Here is a 15,276-nt window from a genome sequence, read left to right as displayed (position 1 = left end):
GCATTTTCTGCATGTCTATTGATCAATCAGACAGAACCGGCCAAGTTAAAGATCGATAAATCCATACAAAATAGAGCGGATCGATTGAGTATCAATATGATCAACATCCTCTTTGAGAATCAATATCTCATTTCATCAATCGATCAAAAAGACTTTCTCTCTGGTATCATCAAGTCTAGATCAATAGAGTTGATCAGATATGTGATGGGAGCATCACTTCCATCAACTTCATCTATGTCTTCATCCTTGGTAGTTCCAACTAAAGTCTCCAAGATGGCCCGCTCACTCATTCCAAAGTACAAGTCGGATATCCTCATGACTGGAGACCAAATGTTCATCAATGACTTGTTGCCATACCTCAACATTAACAAACTGTCAAATGATCGTTGTGGCAATAACCTGAGCTCGAATCTACTCCTTCCCCGCAATGCCTCTGTCGAGCAGCACTTGACACACTTTGAACAAATGTTCAAATACAAGTTGATAGATCGACGGCCCATCACTGAACGTCAGGCCACGGACACACTCATCAAGTCTAAAGAGGATACAAAGAGAATGATTGGATATGACAGCAAAGAGGATATTGATGACAAGTACCGATTGGCCATTATCAAGATCCTACTATATATTAATCCAAGGACTGATAATGCAGACAAACTTATAATTCAAATATTGAATGATTATATATCTACAGGAGATCTGGCACTCATTCCATTATGGGCATCAATTGAACATTATAGCTCTGTTTCATTGATCAGCTCTATAGTTGAGCATGGCACATTAGCTCAAGCAAAGTGTCTCATTCAATTTATGGCCTCTAAACCTGAGCTTCAATCTTGGTTCAACGACCTTGGTCAGTACCGCAACTTTCGTTTGGGTGGGCCCCAATATCCTGTGTTCATGACATCACACAACTGTTCACTCAAACTGGAGGTGCTAATAATGCTCAACCAACACAATATTATTTTTGACACACCAATGAGACCTTGGATATTCGATAGTTCAATGGAAATGCTAGAGTTCCTCATGTCGGATTCCAACAAGATCGTTGAGTTCTCACCTTTGTTCATCGATATCAAACATTTGGAGTATGTTCTTGGTCAGTCACCCTCACTGATCAATCATATATGTCAACTCCAACTTGCTGTGAAGCTTGGTCAACTTGATATTGTCCAACTCATCTATGGACTCAAACAACTTGACAATGATATATTTTTGTTTGAACTAACGATGGCTGGCAGACCGGATTACATTATGTTCAAATGGCTCATGGATCATCACACCTCTACCTTTTATTCATACTTCCAAAGAATTGGTAAAATTGGAGATATTAAGATGGCTGATCTGGCAATCGAATTTATTCAACAACACAGCTCATCATCATCACAGACTACCAAGGATGAGAATAGAATTTCTCTGGAGCATGGAGTGGTCTTAATTGTTGAAGAGGCTATTGATTCGAAACAGACACATCTCATTAATCACCTACACAACAAACATCGATCTTTGGTCATTGACAGGTTTGATCAATTCCATCATCTTTCAATTGTCAAAGGCAAACTGGAGTTGCTAGTCACCTTACTTGGAATGGAACCTCTCAATATCCAATATTACGAACTCAATCAAGATGCTCAACATGATGATTTCTACCGGACGTTGAAGAAAGTAATAATAGAGGATGATAGAAGGGATATGGATCCCAGGCTAACTTTGGATTGTATACTCAAACATGTATGTGAGGAGGACAGAGTTGGAATCAAATGTTGGGTACTGCCAATGTATACAATTGACTTGGTCAAGAGGATCGACGTAGTTATGTTACATTATATGTTGGACATTGGAGCCAACTTAAAGGTGTGGCCGATCTACGAGCTTACAAGTCCAGTCCACTCATTCAATCCATATTCAAACAATACCTAGAGCGACTTGGCTATGTCTTCCCAACGAACAAGAAGAGAGGCAGAGGAGGTAGTAAGGATCAGCCTAGAAAGGTGACCAAGAATAAATAACTAGTTAGTTCCAAAGATGTACACTCACACAAACACGCGTTCATTGTTTATTTAAGGCTCTTGAGACTTGACTTGCAGCTCTTGAAGTTGTCCAGAATCCTCTTGATTGTCTCCTTCTGATGTTTGTACTCGGTGGTGCTGTAGAGTTGATCAACCATGCCCATGGTCTCGGCCAGCTTCTTCTTTGTTGCATCAAGATGCTTCATGTTGAATGACGCCGTGCCGTCCTTATATCCACCGCCATTGGCACTCACACTGCCACTACCACTTCCACTACCATTGCCACTGCTGCCTGAGTTTGATCTGCCTGCGCGACTGATGAAGCTCATCAAGTGACCACCATTGCTACCTCCACTGCTACCACCTATGTTGAGGTCTGGTGGACAGTTCACAATGACTGATGCGCCAGATCGCGAAGATGGTGGGGATGCGGGCGTCTCAAACTGGAGGCCAATAACACTGTTAGTGTGTCTGATTGGCGTGCGGGCACTCTTGATCGACGGTGATGTGATGAATGGTGATCCTGGTGGAGTCGGTGTCAATGAGTGTGAAGGCGAGTTGACCATCAGTTGTTGATCGACCTTGTTGTTGCGCTTGGGCACTGGAGGTGGTGGTTTCTTGGCCAGTGTTGTGGTCGTTCCAGGTGTGACGGGGGTTGGTGTTGGCGTGGATGATGGTTGATCAATGATGTCTTGGGACTTGCTCAATGATTGTCTGACGGTCAGCATATCTCCATCGACATTCATTCCAACTATATCATCACAACCATCACCTGACAACACATTGTTCAAGTTAACATCGGCTCCATTCTTTGTCAACAACTCCACAATGTCCTTGTTCCTCCTGGCAACTGCAATATGTAATGGTGTCTCTCCACGTCTATTCAATCAAACAACATGTTAGTCATACATCATCAATCAATCATTGTTAACTATTCACTACTTACTTGTTGAATATGTTTGGATTGGCCCCAAGATTGAGAAGTACTCGGACATTCTCGTCACAATCTTTGGATGCGGCTATGTGGAGTGGCGTGTCCTGGACATCACCTGTGCGACAATCAATGTCCGCACCCTTGTCCAGCATCGACTTGACCAACCTAGTGAACTCTTCAGATTGCCAGCGTCTCGAAGCAACATTGTGCATGGGACAATGTCCATTCTTTGCGGGAACAGTGACATTGCTACCATTGGACAGCAATAACTCGATCATCTTTGAGTTGGCACTGTGACAGGCTAGATTGAGTGGTGTCATTCCTTGTCCATTGAGTGAGTTGCTTAGTGAGTGATTGGCATTGACTTGTTGAGTGGCGGCATCATATGACAATGAGTTGACTGATGAATGCAATGGAGTGTTTCCATCCGATGATGAAACAATCACATGTCCTATATCAGTACTAAAGTCCTGGTCCTCTGATGAATATGACTTTGAAAGTAACTCATGTACACTATTCGAGTCTTGTTGATTCCTTGCTGGAATATAGTCGACAGCTTGAATGAGTGTGCCAGTGAGTATGATTGATTGATTGATCATTGCCCGTGATGATGAATACATACATCTTCTCTCGTCGTAGAATGAGTTGTTACTCCTTGATGATTGTCTAGGATTGCCCTTGGAGTCCTTTCTCAATGGTTCCAGGATCTTCTTGTAGTCAACAAGTCGCTTCATCTATTTTTGATTGAATGAGTGAGCGAGTGGACCGATGTGATTGATCATGTTATATTGGTACTTACGACAAAGTTGTTGGTCTTGAACTCTTGGATTGTTGATGCGCGTGATATGGTGTCGGATATTTGTGTCTTTAGGTAACTGATCACTTTGGCAAAGTCCATGTAGCGTGCTGCACCTTCTTCCCAGACCATGGCAAATATCTCCATTGTGATGCAATATATCTCCTCCAATGAATTCTTATGATCAAACAATATCGATATAATATTATCATTGGCAATATAATCTTGTTGTTGTTGTTGTTGTTGTTGTTGCAACTGAGCTGAGTCTGATGTGATTGAGCGATTGTTGAGTGTGTGAGTGAGTGGAACTATTCCAACTGATCGATCATGATGTAACATACAACTAAGTGGTGGCTTTATCAACTCTAATAACATGCTTGTGATGTGGATACCACAGACGGCAACAGGATAGTAACGGTCATTGCTGGCACCGCTTTGGAGGGCACTCTGTTGCTTCATAAGGGTACGAAGGGAATCTTGATGATGTGTGGCGTAGTAGAGTAGGTTCTTGAGTCCGGCTATACCCATGCCTCTAAAGTCTGTTGAAGGGTCTTTACCTTGGAATCCAATGCCCTTCCAGCGCTCATCCACTCTCTGGAACTTGTGATCCTCAAACATCGTCGTCCACAAACATTCCAACAATCTCTCATGATTAGCATCATCCTTGCAATACTGTGTCGAACAATCCTTGATGAACTCCTGCAACTTCAAGTTCTGCAATCTATATATTTGCTTCTTCAATTGGATATCATTGGTATTTATCTTCTTCTGTTTGAGTTTGATTGATTGATTTGTGGGTGAGTGGAACTATTCCATTGATTGATTGATTGATCAAATATATTTACCTTGATGATGGGAGATAAGTTGTACTTCTCAAACTCTTCCAGGAAGATCAGACCATTGTCGGACAGACTGATTAGGTTGTTGATGAGGTTGAGTGTGTACTCTTGAGTGATCATATCAGTACTATTCAAATTGGCTATCAGTGATTGGAATATTGATTCCTGTCTGTCCTCACTCAACAGCACACTTGACATCTTCCTGGCTCCCTCAAAAGTATTGACCAATGTCATCTAAAATAATAAAATATATTAATTATTTGATTGATTGATTGATTGATTGATTGAATGATGGTGATAGGGATACTTACAGCAATCTTTAAGGATGGATTACTTATATTACTACGTGAGTTGTCAAATAGTGAGATGATCTTCTCGACGATCTTGATTGAGAGGTAGTCGATCACATGTTCAGAGTTTCCAATTGCAGTCTCAAACACACTGAGTGCGAATGATAAAGTATTGCCAGTGGTATCCATAATAATAGTTTGCAATATATTCATTCCACCCTTTTTAATAAACTCTCCAAGGAATATTGAGTTCTAAAATAATTAGGTATTTTTAATATTCCATGGAATATATTTGGAATATTATTATTATACTTACATTAACTTGTAATTGAGATTTGAGTTCGAATAGGCCTCGCTTGACCATCGCCTCTGTGTTTAGATACTCGATAATAGTGTCTATTTGGTATATTGGTGCTAGAATCAAGTCCAACCTGCTATTCTCTAATAATGTCGAATCATGATCATTATTAAGTATCTGAGATATTGTTGTTGGAAAAATAAATATTAATATTTTGATTGATTGATTGATTGATTGAATTGATATTTACATCGTCTGATATGAATATCTTCAAATCCTTTTGGAATAGGGCGTATCGTTCAGGTGCATCTTCAACCTTTAGCATCTGGCAAATGACGTCCAATTGAGTGCTAAGTTTAACACCTCGCAATAATTGATGATCGATCGCTTCATTGTTCCACCTGATATTGATCTTCATAATTTGATTGATTGAAAAGCTGGAATAATAATAATAAATAATATATATATCTTTAAAGCTCGATTTAATAATTAAGATTGAATGTGATTGAGATTGATTGAATGAGTGTGTTGATGAATGGATTCGGTCGTCAATGAATGTGATTGATTGATTGATTGATTGAGATTACTGGAGACTGGAAAGTAATAATAAATAATGTTAGGTGAGAGAGAGAGAGTTGTTGATGATGTTGGGACAATGGAATGATCAGGTTTGATGAAGATGGGAGATTGGAGATGGCTGACAAGTGGAGGTGGAGGAGGAGGAGGAGGTGGAGAGTGGAAAGAAAGAAATGAAGTAAGAGAGAGAGATGTGCGTTATTGATTGATTGACGTTTCCAATGGATGTTGATGGGCAGATGGATGTATGAGCAGGAGATGTCAGGTGCTGGATCCGCCGATCCCATCCCTTCCTTCCATTCATTCATTCATTTCAATCATACATTGTTGTCCTCTGTTAAGCGTGGACAATACCACTGTAGGCAGACCTGTAATAACACCGTCAATCCAATCACACACACACTAGCTAGCCTCAATCATCACATACTCCTTAACAAACAAACTAACACTTCACTTTCTTCTCTTCCTTCCATCTATGGCAATGTTTGATTGATTGTGTGTGTGTGTGTTGGGTGATGTTAAGTGAGAGTTGGTGGTGGGATGGATGATGTTGATGAACTGTGTGTGTGTCAGGTGATTGATTGATTGATGATGACGATGATACTATTATTAACGAACACACGGTTGTTGATGATTGTATGTATGTGTGTTGAAGGAAGTAAGTATGGACGGACAACATCAGTGGACGGACAAGGAGTGAGTGTTACAGCATCAGATATTTAAAATTCGATGATTATTATTAGCAACAACAAGCCTGGCAATGTCAACATTGTGTTTGTTGTGTTGTTGTGTGTTTGTATCAATCGCACAATCACACACACTCTCTTCTCTCTATCTCTATCTCTATCTCTATCTTGATCAGTCTTTCAAATGAAGTTAACACACACTCACACACACACATACTATTGTTGCGTTAATGTTCAAATTAGAACACACAAACAAAGAGACAGACAGACAGACAGACAGACACAATACTCAAACATGTTTATTTGTTTGATGATCAATCATGCTCATCATATGACCCTCTCGATCTCTCAAAGTACCTACCTTGATGTACATATTACAGTCTTGATTTAGAAATGTTACAATGTTGGATGATCGGATGTCATCAAGCGATGGATACTAAGATTAGGTTCTGACTGACATAACATCGTACAACAACATAATAATATGCCAACATATGTCAACAACTATACAAACAAACATATGTTTTGTTATGTTATGTATGTTCGACAACAACTAACCAAATTATCAACAACATATCAAGTTCGTAAAGTGATCCACATCCAAAGTCGTCGTCAAAGAATACTCTACTATGCCATACTATATTCTACATTCAATCAATCAATCAAATCAAATTAATTAATTCCCAACAACAACAACAACCAAACACCAAATAACAATAATCCTAAAATAATAAGTTGAGGAACCTCTCTCACTCAAACGAATTCCCAACACAACAATGAACAACCAATCAGATCTCGATTCAATCGAGAGACAGGCTGGGGGGAATTAATGTCCGACCATGTTTTGGATTGCCCGGCAAGGTTGGTCTAGCCCAGCCCCAACATTGGTACCCCTGGGCCATGTCAGGTACCAACGTCCATGATGATGTCATTAATTCAAAACTCTAAAAATTCACATTTCGCGCCGATCAAACAACTTCAAGGGGTGTGCACGATTGTGAAACTGATAACCTTGAAGTTGTTTGTGTTTGTTTGTTTTTGTGTTGTGTCTTGGGGGACAATGTTCATGGGCTATTCCTCAAGGAGAGTCCAATGTTCATCGAAGTAGACCTTGAGCTGAGTGAGTGTGTGTGAGTGTGGGGGTACAACACATCTGCAACAAAGATTGGAATGAATGGATTGGTGTTTGAGTTAGAGGTTGGATGATGATGAGTTGTTAGAGCTCGAATGATCAGTGAATGAATGACACCTCTGGTTAGATTGGTAGTCTTTGTGTCACGTCTACTCAATTCACCATTCTTTAGCAAAAGAAGTAGACCTTGAAGAACTACCTCCATCTCTCTTTCTCTCTCTCTTTATCATTCTATATCTCTATCTCTTCCCTCTTTCTCTTTTTCCCTCTTCCTCTTCTTTAGTCTTTCTACATTCATTCATTCATTCATACAATCAATCATTCATCAATCATTCAAACAAATACTACCTATCAATCAATCAAACAATCAAATCAAACATAGACGCACGAGCGTATACATAACATAACATAACATAACTAACGAGAATGGATGATGATGATATGACGGATAATACATATTTGAAGTTTCAACAACTACAACAACAACAACAACAACAACTACATCAACAGAGTCAACAAACAACATTACCAGAACTACATGATATAAAGCCAAATGTTAGACAATGGAATGAGGCACACTTGCTGGAGTTGCACGCCATTTACAATCATCTGGCACAGCCACTAATTGACAAGTTAGAGTCGGAGCTCAAGCGCCCCGATTGGAAGTTCCTCTCGCAGAAGGAGGACTCATACTGCTTTGTGCGGCCAACCAACACGCCCACCTCCATCAACCTGATTGTCACCAGCACATTCGACTGTCCGCCAAAGGTGTGCACAGATTACATCTCCAAGTGGAGCAATCGCAGAGAATGGGATCGCTTCAACGGCGAGGTCTCGGACATCCATTACTTCACCACAAACAAGCCAGAGCTGGCGGCCAAGTATGGCGTGCCCTTCAACGAGAAGTACGAAGTGATGATGGCGCACGTCGTCACCTGCGGCAAGATGTGGTCCAAGTTACGCGAGGTTATTATGTTGCAGTAAGTATCGAGTTGGCCATGGAACAACCCTCCACCCACTAACCAAACGCACTTATAGAGTGTCAGGCGTACATCCTACCCAACCAGGATCAATGATGAACATCGCGAGGTCGGTGCCATTCAGTGGCATACCAGTGCGACCGGACCTGGTAAGGTTGTATTGCCCTTTGTGGGCCTACTACTTTGAGTCATTGGATGGCGGCGAGCGATCAAAGGTTACGCACGTCGTGTCGTTTGAGTTCAACAAAGATACATCGTCGGCGTCAGAAGTGCATGTTGCTCCGGACATTGCCAAGGTGGCCGTGATCCATGGTTTTGAAAAGGTCGCCATCATTGGCGAGAAGACATTGGCGTACTACAAGCGCCTGCAGCAGGGCCAGGAGAGCGGGGACCGCGTCGACAAGCCATTGGGCCATCGAGGAACAAACTACTTCATTCAAAAGGATATGGCTCCGATCCCATCACCATTCGTAGATCAGGCTGGCAGCGAGCAAACCACGCCACCAGACAGTGGCACGCCACAAGCTTCGAGTGAGCAGGCGAGGGTGCGACTCACCTTCTCCAATGTGCCCGACCAATGGGTGCACCACGTCTTGCTGCACGAGAAGGACTACCGACTCAGCACGCTCGTGCAACCATTTGACAACATGCGCATTCAGTTTGGACATTTCCACAGTTGCAAGGACAAGCTGATGTTCAAGGCTACGTTCAATGTGTCATACAGCTTGTACAAGATGAGTAATCTGCTGCTGGCAAAGCATCTGCGTTGGGACCCACTGATCCACTCGTATGAACACGTGCTCAAGGGCACGATCCTCGTGGGAGGCGGCCCAAATGCACCGCGCGATCTCATGGGTCATCGCCTGCCACTGGTGCCCACCTATCGCATTCAATCAATCTTTCACATTGGATTCATGGACAACAAGTACTACTATTTGGAGGAACGTGACACTGGAGACATTGTGCTGTTCATCCTCACTTCATCGTCGGACGACACACTGAACCCGACGACCAAGGTCGATTGGTACTTCCTGATCTCGCCAGAGAACTGGTACAACAAGCTGGGCGACTGTCAGTGGTGGCCAATGGACGAGGCGCAGCAACGCGGTGGCTCAATCAAGCAGATCCAGATGACCAATCAAGGCGAGGTCGGTCTAAACCCCAACAGACAGGCTGGTGTTGGAGTCGACCCAGGCATTCACCCGGAGTCATTCAAGCTCACTGACTTTTTTGTTCATGTCTATGGCAATGTAAACAAGCGATTGGAGAAAGATTGGACCGTAGAGATGGAGGCCCTGGAAGCTCTGTCAAAGATTTCCCTGGATGAGAAGATGAACCTATCGCCGATCACACTCGACGCCGAGGCTTCACAGAGGAAGCATCGAAAAGACCAAGACTATGACGATGAGGACAGTGACGAAGAGTCCAAGATCAAGAAGAAGCAAAGGGCGGCTTCGGTTGAACCAAAGGCATTCACGCCAGACTCATCAACCGCCTCCAAGTCCGTCCTCCTACCACCGTGGCTGCCCAGTGCATTGCCATTCGTGGGCCAGAGCCTTCAGAGCATGGAGACCCCACCCGACCACTCAAACATGATGAGCCTGCCCACTGAGCTGCTCTACCTCATCATCTCGTACGTGTCCTGTGCTGACCTGAGCCGCCTGGCCAGCGTGTGCAAGCAACTTAAACAGGCAGCTGAGAATGATGGCCTCTGGTACAGCCTCTACGTCAAGTCCTTTGGCAAGTGTTGTCACAAGGATTGTCCGCTTGATGCCCAGCTGCCCCACAACGAGAACATTTGGAGCCGGTTCAGCGCCAAGACTCTCCTGAGACAGCCAGAGGACCCAATGGATAACACTCCCGCCAGCGACGTCGTGGGCTTCTTGACCAGCGCAAAGAAGAACAAACACAAGACGATCGACGACGGCAGCTGGAAGAGCAAGTTCTATCTCAAGACCAAGATGGAGGCGCTGTGGACAATGTGTAAGCGCGAGCATCCATGCAGCTCGACACCCACATTCAATTATGGCCCATTCTCTGCAATGTCCATCAATGACACACTGTGCTGCAGAGTGTCGCCCTCGATGCTGGCATTCATCCCCAACAACAAGGACGATCTCATCACATCGACCTACCTCTTCCACGACACTGCCTTCTTCTCAACCAATCGTGGCGACTATTACAAGATCAACCTGTCCAACTTTATCAACGAGAACTTCATCAATCGACCTGTATCGATTGGTCCCGACCGCGACAGCAAGGGAGGCTCGCTGACCCAGGTCGATCAAGCACGCAACGATGACGCGGACGATGACGATGACAACAATGACGAGGACACTGACGAGCACATCATCGACGACCACGACGCATTGCCACAAACAGTCTCACTCTGGATGGATCAAAGGAATGTCCTCAACTCTCTGCTCTCCAACCGTGTCCTCTATCGATACAATGTCGAGACCACTCAAACAGAGAGCGAGCGTAGTCTTGTAAACCCCAGCGTGCCCCTCCAGCTCTGGGACGTGGCTGGTGCCGCCCCCTCATACAACGGCGACCGCGTGGCCATGCACTACCGACCATCAAGTGACGAGCAACAACAAAACCAACAAGTTTGCGATAACCTGATCGACATCTTTGATGTCGACACATGCCAGTTGTTGACTACTTATGATAAACACGAGCGAGTCACCTGCACCAACCTCAAGTTCAACAATCTGTTGGCTGGTGACGCGACGGGCGTGCTGGACCTGGTCGACTGCCACACCGGACGCCAGACAATGGCACTGACGCCACACGACCAGGCTGTGCTATGCTGTGGCCTGCTCAACGACGAGCACCTGGCCATTAGCAGTGCCGCCGACAACACTCTACGCCTGTATGATACCCGAACAGGACCCAACGCCATGAAGCGTTTGCACACCGATTCCCCTGTGAGTGCATTCGATGTTGCGCCGCGCCGACTAGTCTGCGCCACATCGACCTGTATCTCCTACTGGGATCCAAGGAATTTAAACAAGGCCATTGGAGAGCTCTGGAGTCCACCCTCCACCGACATAGTCACTGTACAAATGTCTCAATTCAACGTACTTGTACTCTACTCCAATGGAATATCACATATATGGGACTTCCATAATTATTAATTATTTAATAAACAATTGTATTCATTCAATCAAAATAATAATTGTTGTGACACAAAATCAATCAAAGAAAAGTTTGATCAAAATCGGCAAACGCAAAAATATCTGTGGACCTCACACACGAGTCCTCCTCATCTAAACACTGATCAAAAGAATAAGACTTTGATTATTCATTTAAGACCTTGTTGTACATACTACACTCACTCATTCATTATTAATCAATCAATCAATCAAATAATTAATACCAAGATTAGAGAGAGAGATAGAAGATGTCTTCAATTCGTGTGGTTTGTAGGTTCAGGCCACAGAATAAGATTGAGTTGGCTCAAGGAGGTTGCTCAATCGTCGAAGTTAATGATGGTCTAACTGTAAACATAAAGGTAAGTGATCCCATCCATGGACCCTCGACCCCAACCCTAACCCTCGCCCTCACCCTCGACCCCAACCCAAACAATCGATCAATCAATCACAACTCTTAGGGCAATGAAGGAGCCAATCATTCATTCACATTCGATAGGATATATACAGAGAAGAACTCACAGAAGGATGTATATGACGATGCTGCCAAGCCTGTCATTGAGGATATCATGCAGGGTTATAATGGAACGATATTTGTGTATGGCCAGACATCGTCTGGTAAGACACATACCATGCAAGGTCCATCGATTGACGATCCAGAGCTCAAGGGTGTGATCCCTCGTATGATCAACACTGTATTCGATTGTATCAAGAAGGCCGATGAGAACATTGAGTTCATTGTCAAGGCATCCTACATCGAGATCTACATGGAGAAGATTCGCGACTTGCTCGACATTCGCAAGGACAATCTCAAAGTGCGCGAGGAGAAGGCCAAGGGTGTCTGGGTCGAGGGCACCACCGAGGTCTACATCTATCGCGAAGACGACATCCTCGAAGTCATGAGAACAGGTCAGGCCAACCGTGCCATTGCCTCAACAAGTATGTTTGATTGATTGAATGAGCGGACAATCACGTGACCTGGACTGACACATCCACCCTAAGACATGAACGCCGAGTCATCTAGAAGTCACAGCATATTCATCTTGTCGATTCAACAGAAGAACTTGAAGGAGGGATCGTTGAAGAATGGCAAGCTGTACTTGGTGGATTTGGCAGGCTCAGAGAAGGTGGCCAAGACCGGCGCACAGGGTCTGACATTGGACGAAGCAAAGATGATCAACAAGTCATTGTCATCACTGGGCAATGTGATCAATGCTCTAACAGATGGCAAGTCGGCACATATCCCCTATCGTGATTCCAAGCTCACCAGAGTGTTGCAAGAGTCACTCGGTGGTAACTCGCGAACAACACTCATTATAAACTGCTCGCCCAGCAGCTACAACGAGGTGGAGACCATCTCAACACTGCGCTTTGGTAGTCGTGCCAAGAACATCAAGAACAAGGCCAAGATCAATCAGGAGCGCAGTGCTGCCGAACTCAAAATCCTGCTGTCCAAGGCCGAGAAGGAGATCGAGAGTCTCAAGGTCTACATCAAGGAGATCGAGTCAGTCTCTGGCGTTGCCTCGTCGAGGCCTGGAGCAAGTGGAAGTGCAGGCTCTGGTGATAGTGGAGACCTGCAGACATTGAAGGAGAAGTGCATTGCGTTGGAGAAACAGTTGTTCCAGAAGGAGGAGGAGAAGAAGGAGTTGGCAGAGCAACTCGACTCACAAATAATCCAACTCAAAGACAAGGAACAAGAGTTGGAAACACACATCCATCATATCGCCACACTCAAAGAAGAGTCAGCAAGGACATCACAGTTTGTTAATGTATGTTAGTCACCTGGGCGGGATCAGCCCAGCCAGTCTGCCAGACAGTCCAGCACAACTCAACTTACTAACCAACTTTACAAACTTAATAGGAGAGCGATTTCTTGTTGGGACAGCTATCAGAGATGAAGATACAGTTGGAGCAGGTGAACTATGACGCGACTGAACAGTCGTTGTTGATTGAAGAGTTGACCACGGAGAACACAACGCTGAAAGCACAGTTGGAAGAGGCAGCTAAGGGCCAGAGTAGCACGGTGGTAACATCAAGTCCAATGACAGTGGAGGACGCATCATTGTCCGTGACCAAACACAATGAGGAGTGGACAGAGATGGAAGCTCAGATCAAGATGTTGCAGCGAACAAAGCTGTCGGCTGGCACACCAGCTTCGCCACGTGGCAGTCTTTCAGCTCCAGCAGTCAACCTCGCACTCCAAGAGGAGAACAACGGCATGAAGGATAAGATTACCGACTTGGAGTCGACTGTTGAGTCCCTCAAGGCGCAACTCGAAGCGGCAACAGCCGCTGCTGCAGCAGCCACAGCTGTGGCTGTCAGACAATCAACAGAGGAACACGCCTCTGCTAAACAGGAGAGCGACAAACCAGAGAATGCTTCTGAGAACCTGGACCAATCAGAGACGACCAACAGTGCATCGATGGAGGAGACACCCTCAGAGGTTATGCTGCAGGCCGAACAGATGAAGAAGTTGCTGAACGAGAATGGCGACATGAAGGCCGCGCTGGAGAACTTGAGAAGCGAGAACAAGAGACTAAATGCCAAGACGAGCAGTATCGAGCAGGAGATGAAGGCGAGAATGGAGGAGGATCTGAACACTATACGCGAGCAGACGAGCCAGAAGCTGAAGGCTTTTGGTGTGATGAAGGAGGCCCTGCTCAGCGACCTGGAGGCGCGCTGCCAGCAGGTGATCGACTATGACTTTTTGCTGGCCGAGTTCAAGGACAGGAACGCCACGCTGTCCGAGCGTCTGAAGCGTGCAGCCAAGATGAACGCCGACGACCAGGATGCCAACTCGGTGCAGTCCAAGCTGGACGAGATGACTTCGATCAAGCAACAACTGTCGATCGAGATCAGCAAGCTGAGGCTGGACGCACAGCGTGCTAGCAAGCAGATGTCGCTCAAGACCGAGCACATTCTCAGTTTGGAGAACGCTTTGCAAGAGACACAGGCGCAACTGAACAAGCAGAGTGTAGAGCTGCTCAGGTACAAGACGATGAGCACCGAGCACAAGAAGTCCGCACCAGAGTCTGGCGCGAGGATTGTACGACCAATCAGAGGAGGCACATCCTCATCAGGCAACACTACCACTCCCATCGCGTCCGAACAGACACCGGTCAAGTTAATGGGCGGCTCTAGCACAAGTGCGCCTACATATTCGACGCCAAAGTCTTCGTCATCACTGACGACGTCATCAGCGCACAATGGCTCACCATCCATGTCCTCCAGCACTACTGGCTCACCATCGACACCTCCAACACACAGCGCAAACAAGGCACCCGCTGTTGCTGCCGCCAACAGCGAGTCCACTGGTCTATGGGGCGGAATATTTGGCAAGAAGAAACAAACAACACCAGCCCCTACTACGACCGCCAACAACAACATTGTAAACACACCATCGACACCACCTCCCATTCCAATATCTCTCAACTCTTATGCGCCAGCTGTGCCCAACTCACCGGCCACATCATCATCGCAACAACAATAGCAACAATCAAGCAATCACATGAATGGACCAATCACATAACACAGACTCACATAAACTTAACCTTTTTGTTTTGTTTGTTTCCAGTTGGAAA

At 45.0% G+C, this 15,276-nt stretch overlaps 4 protein-coding genes across 4 annotated transcripts; 3 read left to right on the top strand and 1 right to left on the bottom strand.

Moving 5' to 3' along the window:
* Positions 1-234: 234 nt before the first annotated feature.
* SAMD00019534_004790 (hypothetical protein) lies at positions 235-1,228 on the top strand (the record flags this gene model as incomplete). The annotated part of the gene is made up of 2 exons (XM_012903912.1): positions 235-1,088; positions 1,153-1,228. The coding sequence occupies 2 exons, from the start codon at positions 235-237 to the stop codon at positions 1,226-1,228; spliced, it is 930 nt and encodes a 309-aa protein (XP_012759366.1).
* An 828-nt stretch (positions 1,229-2,056) lies between these two features.
* On the bottom strand, positions 2,057-5,057 carry SAMD00019534_004780 (hypothetical protein; the record flags this gene model as incomplete). Its single annotated transcript, XM_012903911.1, has 7 exons — positions 2,057-2,888; positions 2,956-3,499; positions 3,566-3,677; positions 3,743-4,005; positions 4,081-4,507; positions 4,585-4,812; positions 4,890-5,057. 7 exons carry the CDS (start codon positions 5,055-5,057, stop codon positions 2,057-2,059), a joined length of 2,574 nt encoding a protein of 857 aa, XP_012759365.1.
* Positions 5,058-7,986: 2,929 nt separating this feature from the next.
* SAMD00019534_004770 (hypothetical protein) lies at positions 7,987-11,680 on the top strand (the record flags this gene model as incomplete). Its single annotated transcript, XM_012903910.1, has 2 exons — positions 7,987-8,540; positions 8,599-11,680. 2 exons carry the CDS (start codon positions 7,987-7,989, stop codon positions 11,678-11,680), a joined length of 3,636 nt encoding a protein of 1,211 aa, XP_012759364.1.
* A 266-nt stretch (positions 11,681-11,946) lies between these two features.
* On the top strand, positions 11,947-15,185 carry SAMD00019534_004760 (hypothetical protein; the record flags this gene model as incomplete). The annotated part of the gene is made up of 4 exons (XM_012903909.1): positions 11,947-12,057; positions 12,157-12,634; positions 12,698-13,464; positions 13,557-15,185. 4 exons carry the CDS (start codon positions 11,947-11,949, stop codon positions 15,183-15,185), a joined length of 2,985 nt encoding a protein of 994 aa, XP_012759363.1.
* Positions 15,186-15,276: the final 91 nt, after the last annotated feature.

Source organism: Acytostelium subglobosum (assembly GCF_000787575.1).
Source record: "Acytostelium subglobosum LB1 DNA, scaffold: scaffold1, whole genome shotgun sequence".
Classification (NCBI taxonomy): domain Eukaryota; phylum Evosea; class Eumycetozoa; order Acytosteliales; family Acytosteliaceae; genus Acytostelium; species Acytostelium subglobosum.
This window is presented reverse-complemented; position numbering and strand designations above follow the sequence as displayed.